This window comes from Perca flavescens, chromosome 18 (assembly GCF_004354835.1).
Source record: "Perca flavescens isolate YP-PL-M2 chromosome 18, PFLA_1.0, whole genome shotgun sequence".
Classification (NCBI taxonomy): Eukaryota; Metazoa; Chordata; class Actinopteri; order Perciformes; family Percidae; genus Perca; species Perca flavescens.
Window position 1 is genome coordinate 15,450,878 of NC_041348.1, and position 14,185 is coordinate 15,465,062.

At 40.4% G+C, this 14,185-nt stretch overlaps 2 protein-coding genes across 2 annotated transcripts; one reads left to right on the plus strand and one right to left on the minus strand.

The window, feature by feature from the left end:
* Nucleotides 1-345: 345 nt before the first annotated feature.
* On the minus strand, nt 346-7,264 carry LOC114572938 (alpha-N-acetylgalactosaminidase). The gene is made up of 9 exons (XM_028604730.1): nt 6,972-7,264; nt 5,767-5,923; nt 5,237-5,377; nt 4,466-4,677; nt 4,288-4,382; nt 3,935-4,096; nt 3,565-3,762; nt 2,844-2,984; nt 346-1,278 (listed from the first exon to the last, which is right to left on the minus strand). The coding sequence occupies exons 2-9, from the start codon at nt 5,919-5,921 to the stop codon at nt 1,081-1,083; spliced, it is 1,302 nt and encodes a 433-aa protein (XP_028460531.1). The 5' UTR covers nt 5,922-5,923; nt 6,972-7,264; the 3' UTR covers nt 346-1,080.
* Nucleotides 6,977-13,877, plus strand: LOC114572937 (uncharacterized). The gene is made up of 3 exons (XM_028604729.1): nt 6,977-7,354; nt 10,850-10,947; nt 12,212-13,877. Exons 2-3 carry the CDS (start codon nt 10,929-10,931, stop codon nt 13,600-13,602), a joined length of 1,410 nt encoding a protein of 469 aa, XP_028460530.1. The 5' UTR covers nt 6,977-7,354; nt 10,850-10,928; the 3' UTR covers nt 13,603-13,877.
* The last annotated feature ends 308 nt before the right edge of the window (nt 13,878-14,185 follow it).

A 14,185-nucleotide genomic window follows, 5' to 3' on the forward strand; every position in this document is an offset into this window, starting at 1 on the left:
AGAACAAGTTCAAGTTACCACAACAACTAAAAAAAAAACATAAGTTGAGATGCTCTTAGCAATTGGGAAGTGAAAGCGAAAAGTGAATAACAGCGCATTACCATTTTTAGGAAACTGGGAAGTTATTAGAAGTTGAACCGAAACTGTGTAGATCACATCCTATTAAACTGATGCACTGGGGCAAAAACACTGACAGTGCAGTACATTCATATGTATGTGTGAACAGTATAAGCCTCAGTAATTCCAAGTGTTCCCATAGTATTAAGTCCGGGACCCCCTCTGGCCTGAAGAACAGATGTGATTCCAGAACAGCACGTTTTATCTGTATGAAACACAAACCTTTGCTTGATTTAAAAGCACATTTTTTATTTCAGTGTTCAACAAAAACACATCATTCACAAAATAATTTCTTATAAAAAAACTTTCTTCATTTCTAAAACCCAGGTATATAAGTATTATCCTAAGCAGTGCACCATCCGGATCTTGACGGACTAAAAAAAATCTCCTTTAACGAAGCACAAATGAAATGTAAACAATTAGGAAAAAATGCATTTCAGGAGCCTTTTATCGTCCCTCTTTGTGTTTTTTGCTCGTTTTTTGCCCATCTGCTTCTCCTTAAAAGAATTGTTTTAATATGAGCAGCGGAGTCTTCTGAGTCTTTGTGCTGATCTACAATCAGTTTTTCAGCTTTGGCGATCAGATTGGCAACAGAGAACCAATTAATCATCAGCTCTCATGACCTGCGAAGCCCAGAAAAAAACTCTACATCCTTTTCCTTGATCAACATCGATACTGCATGTGCAGAATTTGAGAGAAGGATTACGTGAAGAATTTCCGATTAGTTACATGTCCAGATGTTACACGGCTGTCCCTGAGCTTAAAGTGATTTCATTACTTGAAATATATATTGCCTTTTAAGATAACACAATTTAGAGCTAATAATTGGTACTTCGTGGTTAAGTAGAGAAATAAGTCCGATGTACGGTGTACATGTGAGGTCATGTCAGTTGACACTTCATCAGGAGCCACTGCACTGAGGCAGACACAGTGATGTGATTATTATGTTCAATCAGTCAGTGATCAGAGGAAGACACGGGGCACGGCGTTTTCATCATCATATCCAGACCCCTGGAGTCTGCCACCTTTGTAGAACTGGCGATGGTTCAGTTTGGCGGGCGCAGACACATACCACATGACCACACCTGTGGGGTTCACAGACACCACGAAGCTGGTGGAGTCTTTCAGCACCATGGTCTTCTCAGTAAAGACATCGTAGATCTGAGGGAGTTAAAAGGACAAAAAAGTGATTCTCCAGCATATTTACGCACATTTGGTTAGCAAACTCCACGTTTAAAACTGGTATTATTAAACCTTATGCAATCATATTCGTTTTTAATAAAAAAAGAATAGAAAAAGGAATGCAAATCATTTCAGTTTTTTTTTTTTTTTTTTTTTTTAAACTGGACGGAGTTGACATTGACATTCCAGGAGATGGTGCTGTGCCGTAATTGCTTAACATCGGAGAGTAAAGTAGCGCGAAGATTAAACATTAAACATCATGGCCATTCCTATCATAGACTGTTAATATTAATGGACAACGCATCCGGTTCTGCAAATGCGGAAGTGCCTTAAACCTGCATTCTATCTGAATTCCAGCAGGGGTGCAAAAGGAGTTCGGATTCTGTAGAAGACTATGAGAAAGTGACCCACTTCTCACTCGATTTATTACCTCGGTAAACATTTTCATAATGAGTTTATGGTCTCAATCGCTAGTTTTAAGTCTTCTGCAACACAGAATTTTAAAATCAGCGATAAAGCAGGGGGTGTTTGGGCCGAGGTTGATGCTCACTTCGGGGCTAACCCCTTTCACTTCACCCCGCAGTTGGGAATCAAGACACAGGAACTTTACTTGGGGCTTGAGGAGCAGCAGCATTTATTCATGGACAAACTGAAACCTACACTGTACATTTACTAACGTGACACAACTTTACTTCTCTCCCTCCCTTGCTACACACTGAGCTATTCCTTCACACGAAATTGATACGTGAGCTAGTGAAGTTGATATAGAAATTAGTGAGCATGACGGGTGCTAATTTTGGATCAGGGTGCCATTTAAAGGTTTAATGGCAGGATAGTCACACAGAGTAGTGGAACTGGAGAATACTGTGTACTGTTCAGGTGTATTCCAACATGATTCAAGTGATAAAAGGTGGTGAAAGTATCCTTTTGGCCAGATGTTGGAATTGTTGGGGCATTGTAATTATAGAGTGTGGTCTAGACCTACTCTATCTTTAAAGTGTCTCGAGATAACTCTTGTTATGATTTGATAATATTAATTAAAATTGAATTGAATTAAAATGTATAATTGGCATACATAGCTGAATTTGATATCTTTAAAGCTATAGTGCCAAGTTTCTGTCTCCCCCATGAGGAATTCTAAGTAATGACAACATCACTGTTGTTGCATCCACATGATACAAGCCTTCAGTAATCGCACACGCGCCCCACCCCTCCTCCACACACTTGTAGCCAAGGAGGACACGGAGGTTTAAAAAAAATAGGACTCTTCAGAAGAGGTAGTTATCTTCACTCGAGTTTCTGCACACAAAAGTCGGCGGACGACACCTCTTTCTAAACATAGCCATACTGAGAAATAGAGAAAGAGTTTTGTGAGTCTACAAGTCTTAATTAGCTTTGTATCAACTCATTTGGCAATGGCTTGATTGTAACGGACGTTCATTAATATAAAAAAGTTACGCACTGAAGCTTTAAACTGAGAAGCCGGGAGTGGACCAGAGATAATACATTGCCTGTCCGAGTCTAGAAAACCTTAAAAGACATACCTGGTAGCTGCCGGTGGTGTAGTTGAGTTTGCTGAGGGTAGTCTGGTAGCGGTAGGGCATGTCATTACGACGACTGAAGAAGACCAATGCACTGGCATTGTTTGACAGGGGGCGCCAGAACACCTGAATTTGACTCTTCTCCTAGCAGAAAGAAAGGGACAAGAAATTGTAAATAATGACACAAAGAATGACAAGACATGTATACTGCAGGGTTCAAAATGAGCACAATCTACCAGCCAAATGCTGGTAAAATATGCAAGTGGCTGGTAGATTTGCTTCACTCAGCAGCCAAAAAAAACAAACAATGGTAATATATTGAGTGGCTTGTAAAATTTGAACATTCACTAGCCATTTGGCTGGTGGACAGAAAGTTAATTTTGAACCCCATGTATATATGTGAACAAAAGAGGATACAAAAAGAATTAAGCACAGAAGTCAAAACTCTAACCAGCTAATTTCTGTTTATTTCTTTCTTCATCTTGATCACTTGCAAGAAGCAGCAAGATCCATGCAAAAGTGGGGCGGCCTCTAGCTCACCCAGTAAGAGCGTTCGCCCCATGTTGACTGAGTCGCGGGATTCGAATCCGACCTGCTGCCCTTTTCTGCGTGTAATTCCCCCATCTCTCGCACCCTTTCATATCTATCCACTTTCTAATAAAGCCCCCAAAAAATAATCTTTAAAAAATTTAAAAAAAAAAAGATCCATGCAAAAGTGTGTCACCGTTAGAATGCGCCTTCCTTGGATGCCCATGGCGTCCTGATTGATGCTGATGGCCATTTTGTTCTGCAGGATGCTGCGGGCCCCACTGCTGATGGTGCGCAGGTCATTGGACATGAAAAGAGGAGCAGCCATAATGGCCCACAGAGCCATCTGAGCCCGAGACTGCTCCATGCTGAGGCCAAAGTCGCCAGCAACCAGCTGTGGAGGTCAACGTCACACAATCAAGGAAGATGAAATAAGATTTTATACTTTTTTTTTCTTTAACATGTACCATTGGTGCTTTCTAACCTCATTGACAAACCATATAGTAAATAGTAAGCAGTAAATATGTAAAAGAAATAATGCCAGTTATCATGTCAGGTGAACAGACCATATCAGGGTCATTCCACTGTCCAGGACCAGCTGCAGGTATCAAGACATCCTGGTTTTCAAAGAACCAGTCAATAATGTTCAGGACACTGTCCCAAGAGTCCTGGATGTCGCCATAGTTACGCCACAGGTTGCAGATCTCGCCCAGCTGAGTGTAGTTTACCTGAAAACATATATCAGTTTCACAAAAATGTAAAAATATAAACTGTGGATTTAAAGTATTAGAACATAGTCCTGACAAAAGCGTCTACTTCCACTGGGGGGAAAAATCTTTTCAATGACATGAATTGTGTAAAATTGTCAGGCCTAAATCTTTAGGTGGATGATATAAACTTTGACACATCCTGATTATACCTGAGGTGGCAGGCCACCCTGGTAGGCAGGCCAACTGCAGGAATAGCCAATGGGACGGCCAGTAGCATTTAAAGCCTTTGACATGAGAGGGTAACCTGTTCAAGAGAGGAACAAGAGTCAAATCAAGTCAGCAACATCTCAGTAACCACAGTGTAAAAGTCCCATCCTCCTTTCTTACCCTTCTCTTGCTCTGTGGCATTAGAATAACAGCCGTCAAACTTAAACATATCCACCTCCCAGTCAGCTAAAGTCTGAGCGTCTATCTCGATCTTGTCCAGTGTTGTGCCGGGGTAGCCCCCACAGGTGTGTGTGCCCATGTCCCCGTAGAGGCCCAGCTTGAGACCCCTGTCATGCATGTAGCGTGCCAGTTTGTGGATGCCTCCTGGGAATCTGAGGCAGAGTGAGGAAGAAAGGTAGTTGTAATGTAATACCAATTCAAAGAGTACAATTCAGTCTTGAGCACCCCTTTTCTGCTGTATTCAAAAAACATCAAACAAACGTATAAAATCTTACTAAAAACCTTGTACATAGTTACTGATACATATACCATATGTATATATATATATATATATACATATACTCAAATAGTGAAGCTCTGAATTGGAAAAGTATACAGCGGTTTCTTTAAGATGAGGAATAGTGTGACTTTTTTTTTTGTGTGTTTTGTGAATCACTATTTTCACTTCCACCTCCCACCAACATAAAGGTGAAGATAAAGGGGAAACCATGGCATGTATCATGTTTATGCTGATGCTGCATACATAGAGTACACACCGCACACAAGTTAAAAGTACCTACTACTAATGTTCTTTGTTAGTCACATGAATGCATGACTGTCACATTATAATCACCTTGTTTAACTGTTTTATTGACTTACAGGCTTCAAAGTTACAGATTAATGTTTGCACTGAGGAGCAACTGCTTCTCTGTGTGTGTACTGCACCATTACCTTTTAGGGTCAGCCTGCAGCCGTCCATTCTTGTCTCTCTTCATGGAGGACCAGCAGTCATCTATGTTCACATAGACGTAGCCAAGTTCCCTCCAGCCGTCCTCTGAGAGTCTGTCTGCCATGTCCATGAACAGATTCTCACTGGAGGGAAGAGAGAAATGTCTCATTAGAAGGTGGAATAGAGCCTACAAAGCTCTGTAAAGCTGAGGGGAGCTGCATATTCAGGGGATATATCTCCATGGGTCTTATTGATTTCAAATCCACACCTATACTAAAAAAGGATGTTATTAGTTCATTACACCTGTAGCATTACCCTGATTGGCTGGCAGTAATGTTGGCCCACACCCTTTATTTCAAAATGATACCTCAAATGTAGTAGTATAATAGTATACAGGCACCAGTTCAGGGTGGTTTATTCAAATGGAGCGATTCCATCATTTGAAAAAGTTAGTGACAGTAAAAAAAACCACCTGCTTCTAAAGAGAAGCTCAAGTGAGAGCCCAATGATTATGCATATTAAGTAGGCTTGCCTGATGCAGTTCTTGGGGTCGTGTTCACAGTCAATGTCACAGCGGAATCGTTCCCATGCCAACCAGCCCATTGGAGGGGTCCTCATCTCTCCATTGTCAAGGGCGAAGGTGGCCACAAAGAGCGCCGACGCAGACAGAAGCACCGCCAAATGCATTCCTGCAGAGGATATATATAACATTCAACCTTAAAGACAAGGAAATAGGTAAACACAAACAAGTAACTAAAAAAAGAAAAAAGGTTTAGGAGGGGTTAATGTACAAATAAAATTAAATATCTGATCAAACATAATCATAAATAAAAACCCGAGCACATAAAAATCTGGAAAATAACGGCGCAAGGACCTTATGATCCAAACTTAAGAGACCAAAATTCAAAACAGCAATACCTTAGAAAAATCTACACTTCTAGAAAAAAAAAACAGTCTAGAAAAATCTAGACTGCATTTTTCTTATTGAACAGAAAATCAACTTCGTCATTTATTAACCAATTAAAGGAGGGCTTACTATTTCTCCATTTACTACAGTGAAGATGATATTTACCCAATAGTAGAATAATATGTATAATGTCAGAAACAGTTGTATTTAGATTATCCATATAATAGAGAAAATGAGGAACATCAAACATTGGAATGTCATCAATCTTCAGCAACAACCAATGTCTTACATCACACCCAAGTCTTTAGGAAGTTTCTGTATATTTATGTACCGCATGACCTGCAGCAAAAATCCCCCCAACCATATACTTTGTTAGAGCATTTTCACTAAAGCTGCTTTTTAATACAGCCACCCCATGAATACTGTCAATGTCTATTATGATGAGTAACTGACGGGTAATCTCTTACACACACCTCCTGAGTCTCACCTGACTGGGTGTAATTAACGTGGCAGAAAGCAGCAACAACCTGCCAGGTGACTTCTCCCACTGACACACATTCCTAATTAAACCGGCTAAAGAACATACAGTTCTTACAACATGGCAGATAGAATACATGTTATAATAAACCTGCTTAACATAAATTATGATTTCTGTAACATTCAATTTACATGGCACTAAACTATAACGTATAAACTAACTAGTAAATTAGTGCCCAAACGTTGATCAAATAGATTAATTCAAGTTGTTATATATGTAAAAAACATATACAATGTTGCTAGCATACATAATTTAATTAACATCGTGAAAAGATAAACGTAGCGGTACTCACCTAAATTGAGGGACCTACTCTCAGTAACAACAGGGGAAGGACGGAAGGAAGATGGAAGATGTGCTAAAGCCTCCTCAAATCTCTGCTTTTATCGTGTTCTTCCTCCTCCTCTTCTTCCTCTACTCCCCCTCCTACGTCTTCAGTTGGTTATTCTGCTGTCTTAGCTTTACTTCGCTCATACTTTTAAACTAACCCCGTGATAAACAACCTCTCTGGCCGACTGTAAAGAAAGCAAGTCAGCCGCTCCAATGGGAAAGGAAGCGACAGCCACGTGACAGCGGTTCAGTCAGCTGACTCCAGAGCAGGAAGTTGGAGGGGGGCGCGTCCCATTAATTATTTTACTCGCCTCGATTCCTTCCCTTCCATCGGTCCTTTCCATGGGGGTAAGCTTCGCTTCAGAACTCGAGCCATCTATGGCGCCATTTTGTTGCTAACTGGCCATCGCCTCCTGTTAGCATTACACATTTCTAAAGAAACACGACAACGTATAAAATGCTCCATTACCTTGTACCTCACGTTATGGCTCCGTAGCAGACGTTTTTGTGAAAATAGGCTAACGATTGTGTCATAACCAAGTGACTTACCGTCGCACAGTAGAGGAATTACCGTATAGTACAGGAGAAGCTTGCAGGCAGTTTCGACTTACATTAGCTGTTTAGGTTTAATTACTAATGTTAACTAGCATGTTAGTTAGCAATAATTAGCCTGTGCTTATGTTATCTCCTTACATATACCTACACTGTCCGTCTCTGTAAGATTGGAAATGATTGAGATTTCTCTTGTCACAGCTACCAGAAACCTTACAACTTTCAGACACGTTGCTCACGTCACATTTACGTTGTCTCTGTCAGTTGGAGGCTGCGCAGTAAAGCAAGAGATCACCGGAAAAGTGCTTCTAATAGCCTTCACTGGTCTCCTTCAAGGGGGTAAGCTTTGCTTCAGAACTCGAGCCATCATGGCGCCATTTTGTTGTTAACTGGCCATCACCTCCTGTTAGCATTCCGCTGACCGCCATTTTTTTTTTACGTCACTTGACTGCGAATAACTTTACATCTGAAGCGTTTAAAGACTCTATTTGTCCGTTGTTTAGTTCCAAAGAAACACGACAACGTATAAAATGCTCCATTACCTTGTACCTCACGTTATGGCTCCGTAGCAGACGTTTTTGTAAAAATAGGCTAACGATTGTGTCATAACCAAGTGACTTACTGTCGCATAGTAGAGGAATTACCGTATAGTACAGGAGAAGCTCGCAGGCAGTTTCGACTTACATGAGATGTTTAGGTTTAATTACTAATGTTAACTAGCATGTTAGTGATCAAAAATTAGCCTGTGCCCATGTTATCTCCTTACATACACCTACAGTCTCCGTATCTGTAAGATTGGGAATGATTGAGATTTCTCTTGGCACAGCTACCAGAAGACTTACAACTTTCAGACACGTTGCTCACGTCACATTCTCTCAGTTGGAGGCTGCGCAGTAAAGCTGGCCATCACCGGAAAAGTGCTTCTAATAGCCTTCACTGGTCTCCGTCCAGAGCAACGGGGTCTATTGGTCCATTATATACTGTCTATGGTCTCCTTCCAGAGCAACGGGGTCTATTGGTCCATTATATACTGTCTATGGTCTCCTTCCAGAGCAACGGAGTCTATTGGTCCATTATATACTGTCTATGCTCCGTCCAGAGCAACGGGGTCTATTGGTCCATTTTTATGTCAATGGTCCTTTCCCTACTTTGTCCTTGCAAATAACTTTCCATTACAACATTGAGTGACAGAGAGCTACATTTGCGTTTTTTCATGGTCATGGATATGTCATTATATTAGCCTATTACAGAAATTGTGGTGCCACTTTCTGAAGGCACCATTTATAAAGGGTTTATTTGTTTTTGTTTATTTTTGTTTGTTTTGTTTGTTCTTTATTTTCCTCAAGACCGCAGAGGGTATGGGGTGGGAGAGGGTGGTTGTTCCTGTTCAAGTCGGTTTGTTCTGGTGTCTAAAATGTAAAAAAAAAATTAAAAATGGATCTTGGGTTTATAAACTGAATGGCTTTATTAAATCATTTACTAATGCTTTATGGATCAGTTATAAGCCATTAATAAGAACACTTTCGAGTTTCCAGGTTGTGGAAAATCCACCTTGGGCATGAGTTGTTTTACAACTTTTACACTTTTACATATAACAGCAACAATGCCAGAAATAGGACAGATTTACAGACAATTTAAATTAAAACAAAATTAAAATTGTAAAAAAACTACAGTCCACTGAAAAAGTCACACTGGTACATGGTAGGCTGATAAAGTGATTCAGGAAGGGTTGTCATGTCTTGTAGCCATAGAGCCCTGACTACGATATCTTAACTCCTCTAATTTTTAATGAGCTACTACTTCTCTGATCTACCGGGCATATGAGGGCAGAGCCCAATCCTTCCATTTAAAAAGAACGAGCCGACAGGTCAGGAAGGAAGCAAATGCAAGGGAGTTAGATTGGTAAATTGAAAGGGATATTCCCTCTGGAGCCAATCCAAACACCGCAGTTATAGGATTAGGTGGAATACTACAGGAATACATCCAGCATGCCACTAAACCATTAATTACAGCTTATACCCTTTATAAATGTTGCCTTACTATAAAGTGGTACCACAATGTTTTTACTTTGATCTGGATTAAAATTATACCCAGCTAATTGCTGATAATACAATGCATATTTATGTACAACAATGCACAGTGCAAATGAGTCTTGTAGCCGATGTGCACTTCCAAAACAGCAACAAACAAAATACATGATTAAAGAATAGCTGCAATTAAAGCAATATCTTAATGAAATGTGTCCGGTACAGGACAAAACACTTTAAACTACAACTTGAAAACCTATAACCATTTTAGGAAAATACAAATCTATAAAGCTCTCAGAAGCTGAACTGAAACTGTGTTGTAAACAGGTTACATTCTAATAAAGTAAGTAAAGTGCAAAAACAGCTGCTGAGAGTGCAGTATGTTCATATGTTTGTTTGAAATCAATGTGACTCCTGTCAAACATTTTGCTGAACTTTGTACATGAAGCGCAGTGAAAGCAAACTCCAGTCACATTGTTTCTGTGTGACTCACGATTTTCATGGATATGTCAACTTTGTGATCTGTGTGTGTGTGTGTGTGTGTGTGTGTGTGTGTGTGTGTGTGTGTGTGTGTGTGTGTGTTGACCCAGATGGTCTGTACAAATGAGGTGTCTTTGCCATACACAGTATAAACAGGGGCTCCAGCAGTGGTGGAAGAAATACTCAGATCATTTACCACTTAGTGACAGGAGTCTTATCAACAAAATGTACTTAAAGTATGAAAAGTAAAAGTATTTGTTCTGCAGTAAAATGGCCCACTTGGCCTATATTGTCATATGACATTATATTGTTAGTGCTGATTTATCAATGTGTAAGTAGCATTTTACTGTTGTAGCTGGTTTATATTTGATCAGAGGGGAACTCCAACATAGCAGTGTAAAGCAAAGTCCAGCAAGAGGTGCACTAAGACAATAAAAAAAGTTATTTCAACTATTCCAAATGAATTCCAAATTCTTTTCATATTATCACCTGAATTCAGTTTTTTTTTCTCACTAATAAACAATAACAACAACAAAACAATTGTGCATTCATGCATTACAATATGTTTACTGGTTTATATTGTGAATACTGTATGTGATATGTGAGCTGCTAGTTAAGCCTCTGTAAAACCTGCAAATATGGTTAGGACTGTTTAGTCCAAACTTTTATATTTTGAAAGGAAATCTCTTTATCACTGCATTTATTTCAAATTGTGTTGAATATGCTGTATAGAACAGGCCAATCATACACTACTGGTTTTTCTGGTTGGTTCTGCCCTCTGTAGGTGAAAAGTGGCATCAAACGAAGAGGTGGAGCCTAAGCCTGTGCCTAAGATAGATGCACACAGGCAGCCACAAGGAGCCATGGCAGAAACAAGCCTGGGTAAGATGACTTCAGAAATACACTGTGTAACCTAAATGTGTTAAGCTTGAGATATTTAAGGCTCTATCAGATATCCATACAGCTGATTCAATTTGCTGGAGTTGATGTCTGAACAGAATCTAAAAGGTGCAGCCATGTCACAGAGTTGCTGATGTGATACCTAAAATGAACCAGAGTACAGACAGAGCATAGATTCGGGTTTTTTTGTGCAGGGAGTCGACCACCCTGACACAGGTGTAGGTAGTAAGACGGTCTGTTGAAATGTTTGTTGTATTTTCGTAGTTCAGACAGACTTCCTGGTTTTAAGTTTCAGGCATGGACCGATTCAAGTGGTTTCACTTTCCTCTTAAAGTGACAGGAGCGGTTCATAACATGTGGAGAACAGTCTGTGCATACCAGTAGCAATACCACAACATAAAAGTACTCCATTAACGTGAAAGCCCTGCATTTAAAATGTAGTTAATACAAGTACACATGTATTTTATATATATATATAGTATAGTGTGTATATATATATATATATATATATATATATATATATATATATATATATATAATTGGATTATTACAGATTGGTTAATATATAAAGCAGCAGTTTAATGCGGCAGGTGGAGCTCATTTTAAATACTTTATAGTTGGGAAGTTTGATCCATAACAAGGCATCATAGTTTATAATTTGATCAAACGTTTTCTTTGAAAAATCTAAGTAACTAATACCTATATAACTGTCAGATAAATGTATCGGGGGTAACAAGTACAATATTTACATCTTAAATGAAAACACTTTTAGTTGTACGCTATATAATAATATAATATAATATGATAATAATCATGATTATTTATATAGCACTTTGTGAATACATAGTGCTTTACAAAGGCCAGGCATAAAGAAAAGACTTTAAGTGAAAAATGTGAAAAAGTTGATCAAAAAAAGTAAATAAATAATAATGATAATAATGATAATAAACATGGTAGATTAAGCCCCCAAAACCCAGTATCCTACATTTCCCATTATGCAACTCCTATGTTTTATACACTTGTAACAGTATGTAATGCAGGATTTCTGTTAAAAATGTAAAAAAGTACCAGTGATATCATCAGGATTATTTTCTCAGGTTTTAGTAAGCTCGCTCCAGAACCTCAGCAGACATTATACTGTATATCTCAAAATTGATGTTGGTATTGAAGTAACTGTACTTAGTTACTTTCAACCAGTAGTGACTCATAGAGAATATTTTTTACATCATTACATCCTTGTGTCCAGGTGTTTTTGGCATTGTGAAGACAATCCTACAAAGTGCAGCAGCAGGTTTGGCTTTTGGAGAAGCTGCGTTATTTGCAGTTGAGCCCTCACTAACTAAAGATGGCGCCCTGCTGACTGCTGCGACTCTGGCTGCTGGGCGAGCCGGTTCCACAGGCGTCGGGGTGGTGACGGCATGCCTCGTGTTCACCTCAGTGCTCATTTCTCTGGGATGTGGTTTCCTCCTCGCTGCCATGGTGATGAAGCTGCTGACCAACGTTGGAGTGAGGTTGCCGTGGTTAGTGGAGGCCACAACAGGAGCCTCTGTTGTGGTGGGCGCCGTCACTACAGGAGTGTTAGCAGGCATCCTTCCACCATGGATCTACATCGCAGCCCAAGGCATTTTGGTCCTTGTAGTCTACTCTTACTCCAATATTAATGACATGACCACAGCTCTGTTAATCATCTTCACCACTCTGTACCTCAGTGTCCTGTACGGCAGAATGGGTGTCATGGTTGGACTCTTCGTCGTGGGATTGACCATCTCTGTGCTTTGTGCCCTACGAAAGGCTCTGACAGAGAGGATGACACAAAGAACAAAATCTAAAACCGGGTGCAAACTTTTAGAGAGGATATTCTTCTACTCTGTTTTTGTGGGGATACTGGGATTTTCAGTAGGTTTGGGTGCAGGTGAAGCAGGAGAAGGGTCTGAAGCAGAGGTGGTTTTGATGCTGCAGTCAGTCCTCTGGGTGGCGTTTCTGTCTGCAGGGCTGCTAGGTGCTGGCCTGGGAACTGTGGCCATGGTCGGGCTGGGGCCAGAGGTGGCTGGAAAGATCGCTGTGGGAGCTGCTATAATATCATCAGTTTCCCTGAGAGCCATTCTGCAATCAAGCTCTTCTCTGGGGACCCGAAGCAGCATAGGGGGAACTTTAGGAGCTGCTACAGCTGCAGGGGTGTCACTTGGAGCTGCAAGTGTTGCAGCAAAACAGGCGTTCGGGTCTAGAAACTCAACTTTAGCAACTTTAGGTTCAGTTGTTGTTGGTGCAATTCTGGCAATGCAAGGTGTAGCACTGAAAGTGACTCTCCTGACAACATCAGAACTTCTCACAATCACCCTTGTTGCAGTGGGGGCATTTGTTCTTGGTGCACCAAAGAGCCCGTTCCACACTCAGGTGAATCTACAAAGAGGCCTTCTCTCGGGGCCAGAGCTAATTAAAGGAATCGGCATGGAGACAGTCACCGCAGCAGCAGCACCTATCGGAGCCGGGGCACTCGGGGCTGCAGCATTGGGTACTGCAGCCCTGGGGAGACTGGGGACTGTGGGAGTTCTGGTGGCTATATTGTTGGCGTTGGGAAGTGCTCTTAGTGGCATGATAGGAAAATCACCGCCGACAACAAGCGCACACAGAGAGTGATTGAAGCCTGGGTTTAGGTATCTGTCTCTGCATGCCTGAATACAAGGCCAGACACTAAGAAAAGAGTGCATACAGTATTTGTGCATGTTAACTATATTGACATTATTGCACGTCTACACTGTATATACAAGTTATAACACCTTTCAAATTTAACTTATTTGAATCTGATTTTTAAATTCAAAAAGCGCATTTGCTTATTGATCAAACCTGACAATTGTCACAAACATGTTTTACTGTGGCTACCAGTGTTGAATAAAAAAGATGATAAAAAGTTATCCAAGCATGTGTTTTTGTATTTATTCACTAAAATATGAATATCTTAGTACTGATTACTGTAAAACACTGGGGGGTCAAACAATTTGCCAAAATAGCTGTAATGATCCCTTTTGCTCACCTCTTCACACCAGCATTGCCACATTTCCCAAGAGGTGATTGCAAGTTGCCAGTTACTTTGGTTTCATCTTAGCAACAGTAACAGAGGACTAGAAAAAGGAGGGGGAGTGGGAGGAGAGAGAAGCAAAGACTAACAGAAGACTGAAGAGCATCTTGGGGTAGAGGCTGTTGTGCAGATGATTAAGACAAA